At 41.5% G+C, this 17558-nt stretch overlaps 1 protein-coding gene across 1 annotated transcript in view; it reads right to left on the bottom strand.

The window, feature by feature from the left end:
• Positions 1–17558, bottom strand: part of LOC310955535 (ubiquitin-conjugating enzyme E2 E2-like) — an 86340-nt gene that overhangs the window by 15906 nt on the left and 52876 nt on the right. Inside the window, exon 4 of the mRNA XM_083925386.1 lies at positions 1828–1960. Within this exon, the coding sequence (XP_083781512.1) occupies positions 1828–1960 (133 nt within the window). The remainder of the gene's footprint in view (positions 1–1827; positions 1961–17558) is intronic.

The following is a 17558-nucleotide window of genomic DNA, read 5'->3' on the forward strand; positions in this document are numbered from 1 at the left end:
ACTAACGTCCTCATTAAGATAGTGTTCATATTCATGAGTTATTTAGCATGTGCTATTTATGGTAGATAGTGGGAGGAAAAGTGGGATGACACTGGGCGGAGATCACCGCAGGTGGGAATTTATTGGTATTTATAAAGGAAAGATTGCGCGCAAATGTGCGTCGCACAGTTTTATGAATCTCAGGTATTTTTGCGCAGCACATTCATGGTTTTGTGCGAACACAACGTTTTGGGAAGGATTCTACGCATAGTTTTATAAATGAGGCCCCAGCTGCTTATTAGGGCTGGAGCTGAATATGTGTTTGTTGAGTAGGTATTCTGTTTTTTATTTTATTTTGTATTTTTGACACAATTCCCCCGAAAAAATACCTTGAATTTAACCAAAATAAACGTGTTGCAGCAAGGTGTTCCTATTTCAGCTCCGTGTGAGTGTCTTTACTGTGTTTTACTGTCATTTACAGACACTTTTCTACCCTCTTCTCACACAGAGCAGGCTGGCTCCTTCCTAGCTGCTTTTTCTGTCTTATCCTTTTGACCATAAAGTATTCGTTTGAATCAAATTCAAAAGAATATCTCCTTATACCCCGTTTGCACTCAAATTAGTGTGTATACACAAAACAGGGCTGGCTGGGAACCGGAGGGTCGCCGGTTCGAGTCCCTGTGTGGACCATGAATGGTTGGCTTGAGCACTGCCCAGTATGAGTGAGATTCTGTTGAACAAGGCACCGAACCCCCAACTGCTCGGGGCCCTGAGCCATTTGACATCTCTCCATGAATTGCATGTGTGTATTTCGAGCCTGTGTGTGTGGAACGTGAATAATAATAACAACAGAGTGAAAAAATTGAATATCCCTTGTGGGATAAATAAAAGGAATTCTTCTTCTAGAAAGCAAAACTAAAAGCCTGAACTACTGTGCGATATTGTATTGAGTTTCCTTTTATTGAAATGCTCTGAGTGAATTTGAGTTCCCTCTAGTAAACAACTACGTAGTGTGCGTCTAGAGCTTTTATTGTAAGTAAGATCGAGAGAAATGGAGCTTTCTGCGCTGCATTTGTCGAGGTTTAAGGAGTGAAACGGTTTTCTGCCTGATTAATGGATGGATGATGTCTAGCAGCGGACCTCTGTGTTGTTGTTTTATAATAATCATAGGTAAAGAAACAACATGATTGATTGATGTCTTCATTTGCGATGCAAAAGCCCCAAGAAAATGGCTTATTTCATTGTTGATAAGTATAGTTACCATGGTTACAAGTATTGTTCCTTATCACGAGGTTAGTGTAAAAGGCCTGGTTTACTCGTTTGCCAATCTGCTGCTGTTGTCACTCTGAAAGTGGCTGTTTGAGCAGAGCTGCTCATTTACTGTCGTTCATGCTCACTTGGCGTTATTAAAAGCTACCTGTGCTCTCCAGTGCAGAGCAGTGATATCATTTCAGAGCTGGATTCACTCACTTATTCACTGAAATATTGTTCTCTTTATGCGTACAGCCTGAGACAAGCAGCTGAAACATACTCTAGTCTTGTGATTTTATTATTAATTTGAATGGATTTGACACAGTTTCTGTCAGAGCCGGTGGGCTTTAGACAGCATTTGGTGACTAATAAAAAAGAGAATAGCTGTCTTATCCTTTAACATTATAGTGTAGGAAAAGCCTACAAATTAAAAGAATAGGCCCATCATTTGCTTTCAGACCAGCTTCAGTTCTCTGTCAAAGTGCTGTCGGTGAACAAGCCTTAACCAAGTCTTTGTTGTTGGGACAATGGGGTCATTGTTCAAAGCTCTGGGTGGAGAAGTGGGGCGGTGTTGCAAAGCTGCAGGGCACCACTCACCTTGGGTGGTTTGAAGGGGTAGTCTGGTGTGAAGGCGATGTCCAGGAAAAACACTCCTCCCTCGTACACGGAGCCTGGAGGGCCCAGGATGGTCGACCTCCACTCATAGATGTTGTCTCCTTTGGGGCCCGCGCTGCAATTGTGACAATAAAAAGGAGTATTTAGAAAAGGGGGAGGCATTTAATCTTCCAGCAGGCGTTGAGAGAGGAAAAGACGCCCTAATCGTGTAACTTAATTTTCTGTGCAGCAGCAAGGGAGTGAATAAATGAAGTGTGTGATCATCAACTGTTAAATCAGACGCACAAAGCTGCCGTTTAAAGTTGTTATCCATCAGAAGATTATGCTACATTACTACAGTGTGAATGACAAAGACTGCATCTGTAAGCCAGGAGAAATGAGGAGTATGATCAATGTCATGTGGATGACTGATCCGCCTGGGATGTGTAGGCAAGCATGAAACACACACCGACCAACCCACAACGCACACAACCACACACACAGACACACACAGCAGCAGCAGCGGCTCTGTTTCCTCACTGTTCATCAGCGCTTCACCGTTGGGCAGCTGGCTGCTGCCGAGCTCCATTGTTGCCTTGATTGCGCACACACACACACACACACACACACACACACAAACACACACAGACACACACACACAAACACACACAGACACACACACACACACAGACACACACAGACACACACAGACACACACACACACACACACACACACACACACACACACACACACACACACACACACACACACACACACACACACACACACACACACAGACACACACACACACACACAGCTGTGAGAAGAAAGGCACTAATCCAATTCCATTTTCTATTGGAATTAGGCCAGATGCCCCTGTCGGTTTCTTGTATTACTTTTACTTTCATCATTTACACACAGAGAGAAAGCCAGAGAGAGAGAGAGAGAGAGAGAGAAGGAGAGCATGTGTGAGACACATAAATGTAAGAGTGTGAGTGGAGTTGTTCATGTGAATCAGCAGCCTGTCGTAAAGCACCGAGCCACTGCAGACCTATTCCTTGTCAGCGTGTGTTTGGACACAGAAGAGAATTACGGGAGCGGGCCGGGGAAAGGAAAGGATGCCGACATGTTCTCCTGAACGGATAAAAATAGTCCGGAGAGCGACAGTGTAGGGGGGCCGACGGGGGGGCAAGGGGGCCACAAATGGCCAATGGGATTTTGGATTACTGCAGAAAATGAACTCTGTGGCGAACAAAAGTTTAGGATATTTTCATGATTTGTAAGGCAAGATAATCATAACAAATGTAAACCACTTTTATGATTTTTGAAGTGTAAATGCAACTGCCAGAAGTAAAACGTGTTACGAACTACACCATGATGTTTGTAGTCTCATTTAGCCATTTGTTAGCAACTGCCTTTCTAAAGACACGTACAAGCCACAAAATTCACGAGTCGGGTATATTATGTCATAGAACAAAACGCAAAAAATCTCTTAAAACTGTGTTAACCACAGACCTTATTTAAGGCATCTAACCAAAAACCCATTGACATTGTGTGGCCGTAATTTCACCTTTTTTGCTAACAAGCACGTTGCTAGGTTACTGTACGCATGCGTCATATGCAGCCATATGCGGCAGTATCGACAGCGTGATGTTACAGCGTTTGGTTCGCTTGACTTGTTTGGTCCGGTTAAAAAAAAAGTGTGAAAGAAAACCAAACTAAATGAAAAATGGAACAATGTTGCAACTTCACTCCTGAATCGCACTTAACTATGAGTGTGAAAGCGACCTTAGACAAGGGAGCAGGAAGTGCAAAAATGCTAACCAATTTCTGCGTTTTAGTACTATATAGCCGTGTGTCCATCAACCACTTTGGGTATGATACCTTTAGAACCGTACATAACCAGGGGTGGGCACAAAAAAAACGATTCATGTACAACCGCGCTTCTGCATTGTCAGAGAGGACATTAAGCTCCTGCTCAATGTCCCGCTCAATGTCCTCTCCGACAGTGCAGAGAAACACCCGTACTGATCGCACGTTGCAGTATTTTTAGCTCTACCTTATGGTATCAGATCAGTGTGTTAAGTAAGGGGGGATGAGAGAGGGGGAATAAAAAAAGTCGATGGAGCTTACATAGTGTTGACGTCGATCTTTTATTATTATACCTGCTCTACTCATCCTGCACTAAACCTGGATACTGCCACATGTTCATCTACTTTTAAAGAAACCAAACTTTGACCCACAACTTCAAAGCATCTATAGGCCCATCTCTAAACAGCCTTTTTTTGCCCGAAATCGTGGGGGAAAAAAACCCTCTGTTTTTGAAAAGCTCTAAATGAATAAAGAGTATCATAATTAGTATTACTATAAATGGTTTCAGTGGTCTGTTCTTTCAAAGGCCTTTCTACGCAGAAAAGAATAAAACTCTTTTATTACATGATTATTGCTTTTATAATTTCCTCTATTAAGCTTAATGTACCCTATGAGACAAACCACCACTCAAGTTTGTTACACAAGTCTGTTTTTTTTTAATGAATATCAGCACATAAAAGCAACTGTTGGTCATCCACAAACTACCAGTGTTGGCCTTGAAAAACCCGCTATTAGTCAAATCCTATTGCAAGGTAGACGTTTCAAATCGTCTTCCAGGCCTTAAGCTTGGCCAACAACTGATTTGTCTCTCCGCTGAGTTCCCACAGTTGAGTCTGCAGCATCTGGAAATGTTTAGAGCTCTGCCAGCACAGCCTCCTTTTTCTGCTCCTGGAGCCTGGTACAGACGGCTCTAAAAGGAGGACAGATTTGGGGTCCAGACTAGTAGAGAAGGATCTATAGTTTTATCACCTGCCTAGGTCTGTCAGGATGATGGAGATTATGCTCTCTTACCTGAAACTTGGCTGTGTCTATGTTCAATTGCTTGAGAGTTCTGGGATCTGCTTCAAATATATCAAAACGAATGCTGTTCATAATGTAGGCTTAATTACGATGATTGACCCGGCGATATCCCATGGTGTCAATTTCCACACTATAAGCCATTAATAATGACACTGGAGCACTAAAGCGACCCGCTAGAGGAGCTCTATAATTAAGACGAGGCTGTCGCTGTATCCTTGAGCTCCATTTCAAATATGAATTCTTTATACAGCCTGGAACTGACCACTGAAAAAAAAATGTTGAGGTCACCACTGACGGTATCAACGACAAAAGCTAGATTGTCCATTCTGAAATGATTTGTTTATTTTCACTGAGGAATGTTGTTGCTCAGAAAAAAAAGAAAAATCTATGAACATTTCCTAAAATAGTCAGAAACACGCTGTGGTCCACCCCATGCAATGCAAAAAGACGTTAATATCATCATAACAGTTAGTAGACAGACCAATCTCCGATTGACCAAAATCAGCCGCTGCTATTTTAAGCACTTGAAAACTCCAGCCATCTGCACACGCACGATTATGCTTTGGATTAGTTTGTCCACCAGAGAGCACTCTGTAAATATCTCACGCAGGACATACGGTATATTGCTCACAATTCTTCAATACCAAATTTAACAGTTACATTAATAATTGTTTGATTTATTTCAAAAGTGAGTAATTTATAAATGAATATCATTCTGGATTAATGCATTACATAAAACATCATCAGTCGCTGCTGTTAGTTATCATTATTATATCATTTAAGGTCAGTGGCTGACAGAATAGCTTTTTAAATGGTGTTTTGGCAATTAGCCCCATGCTTGTAATGTAAAAACAACAGTACGCATGCCACAAAACCAAACCAAACAATGTACGTGGATGATACAAATGTGATGCCAAGTGGGGCTGATTGCTGATTGCCCGTTGCCCCTCTGCAATTTGATTGGTTATTTGCCAAGTATTGCTGTTTTCATTTGCTGGTAGTTGGCACATTTTAGTCTTTAAGTTTCCTTTAAAGAAGTCAAATTGGGTCATTGTAATGGAATTATTAGTTGAGTCGTGCAGTAAATCTGTGCTAATATTTTACATCAAACTTCCTGTCCTAAGTGGGCGTGACCTTGTTTGAAAATGTAGCGTACATCATGTGGATGGATGAAAAGTTATACGTGCATGATTTATTCATGTATTCTTTCACTAACATCAGACATTTACACAGCTAAAAGCCGTATTTAGCATTACAAAAATGAATTATCGGAACGTTAACTGACGTTAGCTTACAGGACTGGAAAAAGGTCTCAAACTAAGTCAATTTTCCCCTGATAAGTCAATTGGAATCAAAACACTTAGGACCTGGTGCTAGTCTCAGTCTCGCTTATAATGTCCAGAAAAAGTTAGCATAACTTATTAGCTGTGTTGTACCATCCACTTTTATTTAACCTCTTTGCCAGATTATAGACTGCTCCACTAGAAAGGCAGCTATGAGGCAATAGTTGATAGGACAAGATCTCTTGAGTACATTATGACAACTTATCATCCAGTTATTGGCCAAGCTCCTAACTGACTCACATTTAGCAAGCTAGCTAGCTCAGAGAGCCAGTAGCTGTGTTGGAAATCATTCCCTATCATAAAAGTAGTGCACTATATACTGTGTACACCATTTTGTAGTGGTGTTCAAATTAACCGTGGTTAATTTCATTCACTATATAGTCCACCATAAAATACCTACAATGCACAGCTAATTTGAGCGTACATACGATGTACACTACATTGTACTTCCGCATACCACAATGCATTGCGATTGTGTTTTACTGGAGGAGAAGAAGAAGCAGAAGAGGCGGTAACAGTAACCCCGGTAGCCAGGTATCTGAGAGCTAACTGCAGTTACGTATAACCGTTACTCACAAGCTGACTAGTTCCTTGCAAACTAACTGCTGTTACTCGATCGTGAAATAAATTAACCGTGGGCTATAACAGCTCGCAATCAAGACACACAACCATTGTTAACAAAACACCCGCTTCCATCACACATATCCGCCGCATCTACTGACTGATTTGTAAGAAAATTACATTGTAGTGTCAGAAATCTCATTTGGTCATTCCCTATATAGTACAGCACCATTTAATAAACACTATATAGGGAATAGTGAGTGAGTGAATGAGGGAATGATTTCGAACACAGCTATTGTGACTGACTCGCTTATGTGTCTTCCCCGCTGGCTAACGTGTTGGCAAGAATCTGCTGACTGCTACTTCCAGACATTACTGGGCCTTTAGACCACATCTAAATCGGTTTAGGTTCAAATTTTAATCTGTTCGCAATTTAGGTGTAGTTAGGCTAATGTGAACCAAATACTTTATTATATGCATGAACTGAAAAGGTTTTCATTTGCTTTTTTCAGGGAAAATGCTATAGAAACTTGTAAAATGAACAAATAAAGGAATAATGGTCCACAAAGGGTTCCAGTGACATCATCGGCCTTGTGAGAGGTTAAATACCATGATCTCACACCAGTTAGTTGGTCCAGTCCCAGCCTGGTCAGATGCGTACATGAACTGATGAAGCCTCTTGGATGAGAAACGTCTTCCTGGACAAATAACCAAGTCCAGTTGCTTTTGACTGATATTGCTTTTGGGATAATAATGGAACATTATGATTTTGAGGAATACAAACGTCACTCTCTTCTTGCCTTACTTTGTTGGCATTTGTGTGTTGATGAGTTTCTTAAATGAAATTTCTTCTTTGCTGTCCTTTGTCTTTCACACTTATGGACTCTATAATTGTATACATTCAGACTGCAGGGAAGTTATGGCCTTTTTAAAGGATTTGTATTAATTTAATATTTTATATTCATAGGATTCTGCAAATTAGCTGCTTATAGCTGCATATTCTTTATTTGAGGAACTCAAACATAGGTTTTATATACTATATATTTAAAACTTATGAAATTCAATGTGATCTTACTCTCACTACTGACTCCTGTGCCATCGAAAACCTTTACATTACTGCTTGGATCACAGACCCCACCATCTCTGGCTATCTTTCCCCGTTCCTTCCTCCCACTTCTTTTCTTTGAGCTCTTCCTGAAAACTATTTTTACCTAGGCACGGCACACAAACACACTCGCTGTAACATAAAATAGAGGATGTTTCACTGGTGGCTACAGAGGTTTGAGTGCTGTTTCCTTGCCCAGGGCCACAGGGATGAGCTCAGCTAAGAGAAAAACTCATAGCCACTCTGCAGTCTTGCTTCAGGACAGAAATGCTGAATGTGACCAACGTTTGAACTGAGTGGGTGTTTGTCTGTTTGAGATAGTAGCCATAATGTGACAACTTGTGAGGACATCACAGAGGAACAGAATCATACAAAATCATCCGGTTAGATTACCCTTTCAAACCTTTGCTTAACAAGAGAAAGTCTAGAGAGCTCTGTGCTCTTTCTTCAGCAACTCCCCGCTGCACATTCACACACATTCGGGCTGACACAATCACAGCCTTGTACTGCTGCAGCAGCAGCTGGGAGCTCAACGTCCCACTCAAGGGCACCTCCACAGTGGTTGTTATAGGCAGAATCCATCTGCTTTGTTTTCCGGGTTTTTCAAATAGATCGCTCACTCAGCCTGAGCAAAAGGCAGTGACGTAGGTTACCATAGTAAGTGAATCGATAAGGTTAAGAATAATGTGAACGCTAGTGCTAGCTGAGTCAACATCAGCTGTGCTAAATTCTAAAATAACACCCCAGAAGCTAAGCAATGAACTGCAACTTTAATTCTGTGGATGCCACCTCGGGCAGCGGTAACGTTGGTCCAGCAACTCCTGTATTCTGTGAGGTCAAACAGTTTTTGTCAAAAGAGTCAGGTGGCTTTGAAGAGAGCGATATAACAGCTTCAGTTCCCCAGATGCCTGAGGGATCGTCTGGCTGTGCATAAATGTGCCATCAGAATGAGAAACTGCAATTACAACATGGCTAGACCTTTTAGCGTATACTAGGTCTGTCCCCAAATAGTCGACCAAAAGAACATTAGCAGACCAAAATTTCATTGGACGATTGGTTGCAGGAAAAAAACAACAACAAACATTTGGAGCCGTGTCTTGTCAAAGTTAAGTGAAAATCTATGTGACTGGCGGCTGGCCTAAAAGGCTGGATGGCTTTTAATTTGAAGGGCCAGATACAGGAAGTCGTGACACTCACTCACTGTAAGTGTCCCTTGGCTGTACATCGTGGTTAGACAGTTAATAATTAATAGCCAATCATGTCGGGAAAGACGTCTGAAATAAACAAAAGAACAAGGATGACCCCAAGGTCACATGCAAACTTTGGAAGTAAAAACTTCACCCATCACTACATGACCTACCACCTTAAACATGTAAGTAATGTAGCCTAGCCTAGCTACCTGCGCATGTTCTGACAGTTTCTCTGCGGATTTTTTCTGACACATTCAGAATTAGAATCTGAACTAATCAGCTGGTGTCATTAACAGGAGGCAGACTTAAAGTGTGCAGCTGTGCTTATTAATTATGTTGAATTATGTTATTCAGTCGCTGAGGCTATACTGGGGGGGATATATAGTGTTCTGAAAAACCCTTTATCACAAATGATCTCAGAAACATCCTACTGCTGTGTAAGACTGCTGTGTGTATGAATCAACACTTACAATTCAGTTGCAAATTTCAACACAGCATGAGGAATGATCAGCTGCTAGCCAAACAGTTAAGCACATTGTGACAGTTCATGAAGGAGTGTTACATTTTTGTCACTGTTCAAGTTTTTCCTCTAAAATGTAGAAGCCTGCTGTCCTTAATCTAATCAGTGTGGATATGTTGACAGAATACAATCTGCTCGACAAAAAGAGAGAAAGAATGTAAGGACAGAGCTCTGGGACAGACTCCAGCTCTATGAAGCCACAATAATAAACAGTTTTTAAAAAAAAAACTCTCCTTGCCATGTCAAGACCAGCAGAGCCGCATTCCTCTGCCGCACACCCACACACACAGACAGCAGTGCTTACAGTGGGGAGGGGTAACACAAACAAGACGGTTTGCTGTTTAAGCAGAGTGTTCAAACACACAGGAGCTAAAAGACAAACTGATGAGCATGTGCACTCGGCTTAATCGTCTCCCTATTCCTCTCATCAGCCTCAACCTCCTCAGGCTGACAACAGACAACAGGCCCATGAACCCGGACTGAGGATACATGTGGAAATGGATGATGAAGGGCATCGATCGCTCAGCATCTTCAAATCTCTTCTAGGACACAGAGGTGTTGTTCAGAACTGCTCTTTCCATGGTCTTTTTTTGGCGCTTACATACATCAAATAAGTCATCGAGACAGTTTTATTCGCGTATGAACTATGAAAGCCGCTAACAGCCGGACGTGGCTAACATTGATTAGCTCGGGGCAGTACAAAGGCATTCAAATGTCTTTTTTAACCACTAATACTGCTGAAAATAACAGCAAACCTCTGCAGCAGCATGAGAAGAGTCCCTACACAGAAAAAAAGCACTAATGGGCTCCTTCCTTTGGGATTGTCTTTGGTAATCCACTTGAATGGACTTTACTATGAGAGGAGCTGGTACAGGGGCCAGTTGGTAAGTCTTTAAAACACTCTTTTAATAAACTCTGGGTTCTCTAACTACGTTGTTGGTGTTGGAATTACACTTTAACATGTGTCCTGAGCGATCCAATCACAGATGGATATGTCTAAATACAGTTGAGAATGCACCCAGGACGCATTGAGATCCGATCGCTCAGGTGGTCTGGCCACATTCTTGGTGTGTAGGGGATGTGTCCTGAGCCGTACTGAAGGGCCACCTCGGACTTGACTGTAAGCACAAGTACATACTCATTCACTGGCTTTGTCCAGGTTTGTATTTTCTCACATAACAGAAACCAGAGTGAATCTTGTGTTTTGGATGTTATATTCATACTGTTGGTAATCTGGCTCACCGGATATACAGTGTTAGCCTGACATCTGGCGCTTGACAGGGCGACAGATGCCCTTTTCCCTATCTTTGCTATCTATTTTCAGCCAATCTGTAACTTATGCATAGAGGTTACTATCTTATGTACAAAATATCCATATCTTGTGTGCACAAGTTATTAAATATTATCTTTCTGGACAGTCAAACACATACTGTAGGAAATGACTTTTAAAACACAGGCAGATATCTTAAATACAACAATTCCTAATAGTGATTATTGTTAATGGCATGGAAACAACTTAAAATTAGCTATCGGCAGCTCCACAAAGCCTATAACCCCTTAATAAAACAGCTGTACTGTAGTTGATTTCAGCTTCGAGCCTCAGTCTGTTGAGTTAGCAGCATCTCTGTGACCTCTGTGCTCAAAGTGGCATCATTTATCATTTTCCCCTGAGGGTGTATCAATGATTGAGTTAGCTAATCAATTCAGCTAATGAGGGAGAGTCACAAAGAAGAGCCCAGACTGTCCATCTCTTTTAAGTCCCATACACTAACAGTTTTAAGGCTCAGGGGTTGGAAGGGATTTGGGTTGGCTGCACACAGATACATCTGCAAAACTCTTCCCTTTTCTCACAATGATTATTTCAGCGGTCTAGTCATGTGAGAATAAATTTCTTTAGATTGTATTGTATTTTTTTTTTCATTTTCTATATACAGTGATATTTCATTGCAAGCTTTATTTCTTCCTAGCCTAATAAAGGGCCCCTACATGTTGCCTTTAATTGTTTTAAATAGGATAAAGTGACCAGAAAAATCCCAGATCACACGTAGAGACAAGCCCACTGAGAATACTGGACTCATATTCAGCTAATTGTTTTGGTTTAACGGCACTGAACACTATCGCAGCAGACGAACAAAGTTAGCGATTAGCTGGCAAACTCAGTGAAGCATTTAGGAGGTAGAGGAGGAGTAGAAGTGTCCCGAGCACCTTTTTTTGAGCTCCGGAGCTTTTGTATTAATCAACACCCCATTTTTAGGATATTTGCAGGAAGTGAGGTGCTGGGGGATTTAAGTGAGCACCAAGGACCAGGAAGGAGCCAGCGCCGCAGCCAGAATGCGTTGGAATTACTTGCAGCCGTTCCCTGCGTTTCATAACGCGTCTCAGCCAGACATTTCTCCGTTCCCAGCTAAGATGCACGGCACAGCCCTGCAGTGTTTCAGCCTGCATGCACATTTTTTCAAGCCTAACCACATAGCGCACTACCGAGTCTCCTGTAGCTGCCACCCTGCTGCGCCCCCACCCCCAGCGTGAGGAGAGGAGAGAACAGGAATGGAAATGGTAACATGCAGTAAAGACTCTCACACTAAGCTGAAATAGAAAAACTGTGCTGTCTTTTGGTTAAAATAGAGGCTTTTTTTAAAAAAAGGATCTGTTATCCTACAGTTTTTAAATTGAGAAAATAAATGTTTAAATCCCCAAATTTAAAACCGAATACCTAACCAACCAATGAATATCCGAATAGTTGAATATTCGGGTCCAGCCCTGGTAAAGAAACGTTTTTTCAAACTATTTTTCTCAGGAATAGGTGGAGACCAAAAAGGAGAGTGAATACTGGACGCAAATTTGTCATGCCAGAGACACATTTGCAAATGAATGTTAATGTTTCTCCTTGTCTGGATGAGTAAATGTGCAGCTGTTTGGCCCCTGCCCTTCAGTTTCACCCATCCCGTCAGGGATTTAAAATCAGTACAACGCACAGTACGCTCTATGCTCTTTCTAGGCACGAGATAAAAGAATGGAAGTACAAAACAGGGCGTCCTTTATTCAATATTTAAGAGTGCTTAACACTGCTACATAGTAACTTTATGATGCTGAAAAATCATTCATAGTAAAAAATAAAAAACTCTTAAGCAGTAGTAAGAAACACATTTGTTTTTGAATTGTTTTTCTTTTCATCAGAACTTAAGTCTGAACTTAAGTCTTTCTATTATCCAAACCAGAACTTCCAAATAACCTTAATCTGGGTGTGCAAAGAATCTAACAGAGCTATCTATCAGTGTGTTACCTTACAGTGTCTTCGATGCCCACCAACATAATGTTATTACTGTGGAAGCACCTAAGCTATGTGACTGCGCTCAAGGGCACTGCGTAAATGTCAGTGACTCACCAGGGAGTGTACAGAGAGACTACGCCACACAAATCTATTACCAACAGGTAAAGAACTATGGCTCAAAGACAGAGATCCAGTCAAAGGGCAATCAGAGTCGCTGCCAGGAAGCAGGGAAGAGTGTGTGGATCCTATTCCAAATGATTGCCAAAACAAACCAGATTACTTCGAATTAGGAAGTGTTCACTTAAAAAAAACAAAAATATAATTTGCTGCTCAGAGAACCCTCTTAGTAAACAGGGTATTTTACTAAATACTTCCAAAAAAATAATATATAAAATGAAGCACCAATGGGCTCCTTCCTTTGGGATTGACTTTGGTAATCCACTTGAATGGACTTTACTATGAGTGGAGCTGGTACAGGGGCCAGTAGGTAAGTCTTTAAAACACTCCTTTAATAAACTCTGGGTTCACTAACTACGTTGTTGCTGCTTTGTTTTCTGTGTAACGACTCTTCTCATACTGCTGCAGAGGTTTGCTGTTATTTTTAGCAGTATTAGTTGTTAAAAAAGACGTTTGAATGCCTTCACCGTACTGCCCCGAGCTAATCACTGTTAGCCACATCCGGCTGTTAGCCACGTCCGGCTGTTAGCGACTCTCCCAGATTTCTCTGTTTATAGTTGTTACATGAAAAAAACTGTCTTGAGAGCTTATTTGATGTATATAAGTGCTGAAAAAAAAAACATGGGATTATTTTGCACTGGTATTACACTATAATAGGGCATGCAGTAGCTTCAAAAACACATTTGATTTGAAACACTCCCCCTGAAGGTCCATTAAAAAGCTACCCTGGAGCTGCTGATCGTATCACAGAATTTTCTCTGCAGCCGTTTACCCAGTTATCATGGAACTGTAGCTGTAGAGTTTCTGTTTTTCTGAGGATTTAAAAGACTTCTTGTCCATGTTGGCTTAAAAATTGAGACTGAAAGATCATTGTTGACCTTGGATAGGATATAATTTGGTGCCTTTTTATATGATTGAAATCTCTCCAACAGCTACTACCGGACCATGTGGTGAGATTGGTCTGTCAAATTCTATTTCCAAGGTCAAGAATGAACCTCTAATCTCAACATTTTTGAATGTCTATAGATTCAGTAGTGGCATATACTTTAAAAGCAACCTTTCAGCCAGAAAGAAATCAGGCATGAGCCTTTGACGCAGAGTCTCACTACAACACTACCTTAGGGTGCACTCACATTGTCCATCTGTACCGTGCCTTGTGCTTTAGGGTACTTGTCCCCCTCTCCCCCCGCAGCCCAGGCCTGTTTGTACTCACACTACCTGAGCCTCAGCAAATGCGTCTTGCTGCCCATACGTCATCACGCCGTAACACCTCACACGCATTGATCGACGTCATCGTGTGCGTCTTGTCCGACTGTTTTTGAATATTTTCATCGAGCAAATCTGCAGTAAACACTCCACCTCCGCATCACACCAACGTGAACCTTTCACCGTCATTGTTTTAAATGTCCGCACATGGTCCATCCTTCTTTTTTTTATGTCCCAACAGGTGCACATAAAATGACCTCAGAACCGCTGTAGGCCTCGTGCTCGTACACGTGCAAACGTGCTTTACAAAAGCCCACCTCTCACACTCACACACTGTGAGTTCGTTTGACCACACTGGTCAAACGAACTAGACTTTAGCCGTGAAACGTGCTGGGGCACAGTATGGATGGACAGTGTTAGTGTGCCCTTAGTCATTGCACTACACTTGGATTTCAAGTTCAATCTGTTTCAACCTTGATTTTTCAGTGACCTTTCAGAGAACATTCAAGAGATGAGATGACAGGTGTCGGTGCAAGTCCTTCAAATGAAACTGCGTTCGTAGCTGCCCTCTAGGGAGGCACATACAGTAAAAGGGTTTTCTGAATTGGCATAATTTTTCTGTGCTTTTTGAAACAAAATACAAATCGTCAAAAAAAAAAAAATGGTTATATGGGCTGACAACACTGTGAGATTTGGCTAAGAACAGCTTGCTTAGGAAAAGATCATGGTTTGTATTAAAACAAGAAGGAAAAACTGTTTCTTTGCGATTCTTTGTTAAGGTAAGGGGTCCTCCGTTGTATATAATATAATTAAACTAATAGACGCATGGTTAGGGTTAGGGACAGATCATGACCATGGTGAAAAGAAATCAATATTGATCAGGGTTTCCCTCAGTATTATCACAAGTCTGGTGGACCACCAGGCCTAAATTGACCCCCATTTGAGTCTAAGCATCGGTGAATATCTTTTAATTTAATTTTAAGATGCTTTTTAAAACTACAGTTACAGTGGGGCAGCTTACTTAGATGTAGTCATATTTTTAAATCTCCAGTCAGCGTTTAGCAATTATGGAATTTGTGTTATGTATAATTTTCGATTTCATAGTTCTGTCTATGATTTCTATGGTTATCACAGAAACTATAGTGCCCTACCTCGTCGTTCTGTGGTCTTTGTTGCTCTAGAATATCATTACCTGACTCCCTTTCTTCCGGCAGACATGAATCATAATTATTACGTCTGCTAGAGGGCTTTGTCACTGGAACATGAACATATGTCCCTCTGGGGAATTTCCTCAAACAACTGTTCTGTCATTTTTAGGACAGGATCTATAGACATGCATTATGGTTACTTGTCAGAGTGATGGGGCTGTCATAGTCAGGTGCTCTGAGCAGTTGGTTCATTGCCCTGCTCAAGGGCACCTCCACAGTGCCCAGAAGGTAAACTGGCACCTCTCCAGCTACCAGTACACACTCCATTCCTGGTCCGAACTGCACTTTACCTGACCACCATCTGGTCCCCAAATCTAGTCTCTACAGCCTGAGCTTCTGCCCTCAACCTTAGAGGCAACCCACGATAAATTATTCCTTGTATAAGATTATAGGTATTCCTCTTCTCTATAGGGAGTAGGGATGGGTTAATTCCAATATCGAGGGATCACATCAATTCCTCCAGGGCCAATGGGCTTCAGCGGAGTGCTTCTTGCCTGCCTATACGTCATCACCCCGTAACACGTCACACGCCGCGTCATCGCGATGCGTTGCTTTGTTTACAAAAGCGTGTGGTCTTTTGGCCACATAATGGAAAGCAGCGCAGAAAACATGGTAACGTTGGCTTTGTGTTTTTTTTGGACTCATTGTGATAAGTTTTTGTGGGTCTTGTCCAACTGTTTTTTAATATTTTCATCCGACCAAATCTGCAGTAAACACTCCACCTCCGCATCACACCAACGTGAACCTTTCACCGCCAGTGATGGACAGTGTGAGTGCGCCCTAAGAGAAGGTTCTTGGTGACAGATCAGGTCAGTAGAATGCTCTTTAGACGTGGTTGGACAACATTTCACACAACTTAGTTTCAAGGATCCTGATACTTTAGTTCTGAGTTTGAGTCATGATCAAATCTGTCAACATTGAGCAACTGACTGGACAGTGTTTTACACCTTAACAGGCACATTTATGCATTACTAATTAACTACAAAGCACTTACTCAGTCACACAAGGCTCTACGATTACCTGCCAAATCTCATTATGGAAAATATAAGGTCAAAGATATTGACAAACAATCATCAAATAGTTATAGTAGGTGTTATTAAGCTTTAAATCTCTGGAGGCTGTTCCTTGTGGTTCGGCAGGATTTCAAAGCCTCATTAGCAAAAACTAACCAGCATCATCCCGGCAGTTGTTTTAATGAAGGGTAGTCTCAAGGTCCCTGGGAATGATCCTTTGTAAAAAGGCTCCAGAAAGAGGTGAACCGCTTAATTCCCCTTGGGATACAAGCTCTTTTGATTCCTTTGATGCTTTAGCTAAAAGGACTAAGTGTTGGCTTGTGCAGGCTTTTGTCCCTCTTCACTTGGTTCAGCTATATATTCTCAAAGAACAAGTTCACTGGGAGCAGAAGTGACAAGGGCAGGAAACAGAAAGGCTGATTTGGAGGAAGGTCGACCCTGGTGTTACTCCAACACCCTCTCACCTTTGAATCAGCACTAAAGAAATGGCACTTCCCCATTGTCTTGAACAGGTTGCCTAGCAACATAACATCACAGCGGTGAATTGGTGCATGTGTATGTGTGTGCATTTTCTGCTACAAGAGGAATTTCCATGGAAACAACAACAGCAGTACAAGCAGACACAACAGTTCAAATTGTAAAGCCAACAGATATAAATAAAAAAACAGTAAAATAATGAATTGTCTCACAATTACTTTTTGCATATGGCTCATAATCTCCACTCAACTCAACAAAGCTATCAAATTAGCCAACAAGATCATATGAAAGGATTCTAGGCACAGATTACTTCCTAAATGTTAGTGACAGCTCATGGGCAGCAATCAAATAGGATACCTTCCCCGCATGCTCATTCTAATGATGCCTCAAATAAGAAGGGAGATTTGCATCAATAAAGAGCAGTTGGAAATGAATTAGGCCATTCAGGCTTTGTGCATGATTTGTTTTGATGGCGAGCACTGACAGTGCAGTTATTGGAAAAGCTCATCGACCCCAACCCAGTTACCTCACGTCTTATCTTTATAAAACACACGACATCCCAACAGCTCTTTCACAGAGGATATACAGTGGAAATCAAAATTAGAGAACAACTAATAAATACTTGATTCATTCTGAAACACTGTTATTTTTTAACCTCCAGTATTTGATAGTATTTCCGCTGTGGCTATACCACTGCTGCACTAGCATGTTTTTTTAAATAACCAAGGCACTTCGACAAAAACCTTTATTTTGTGAAAAAAGCAGTTAGC

Source organism: Echiichthys vipera (genome assembly GCF_963691815.1).
Source record: "Echiichthys vipera genome assembly, chromosome: 13".
NCBI classification, from domain to species: Eukaryota; Metazoa; Chordata; class Actinopteri; order Perciformes; family Trachinidae; genus Echiichthys; species Echiichthys vipera.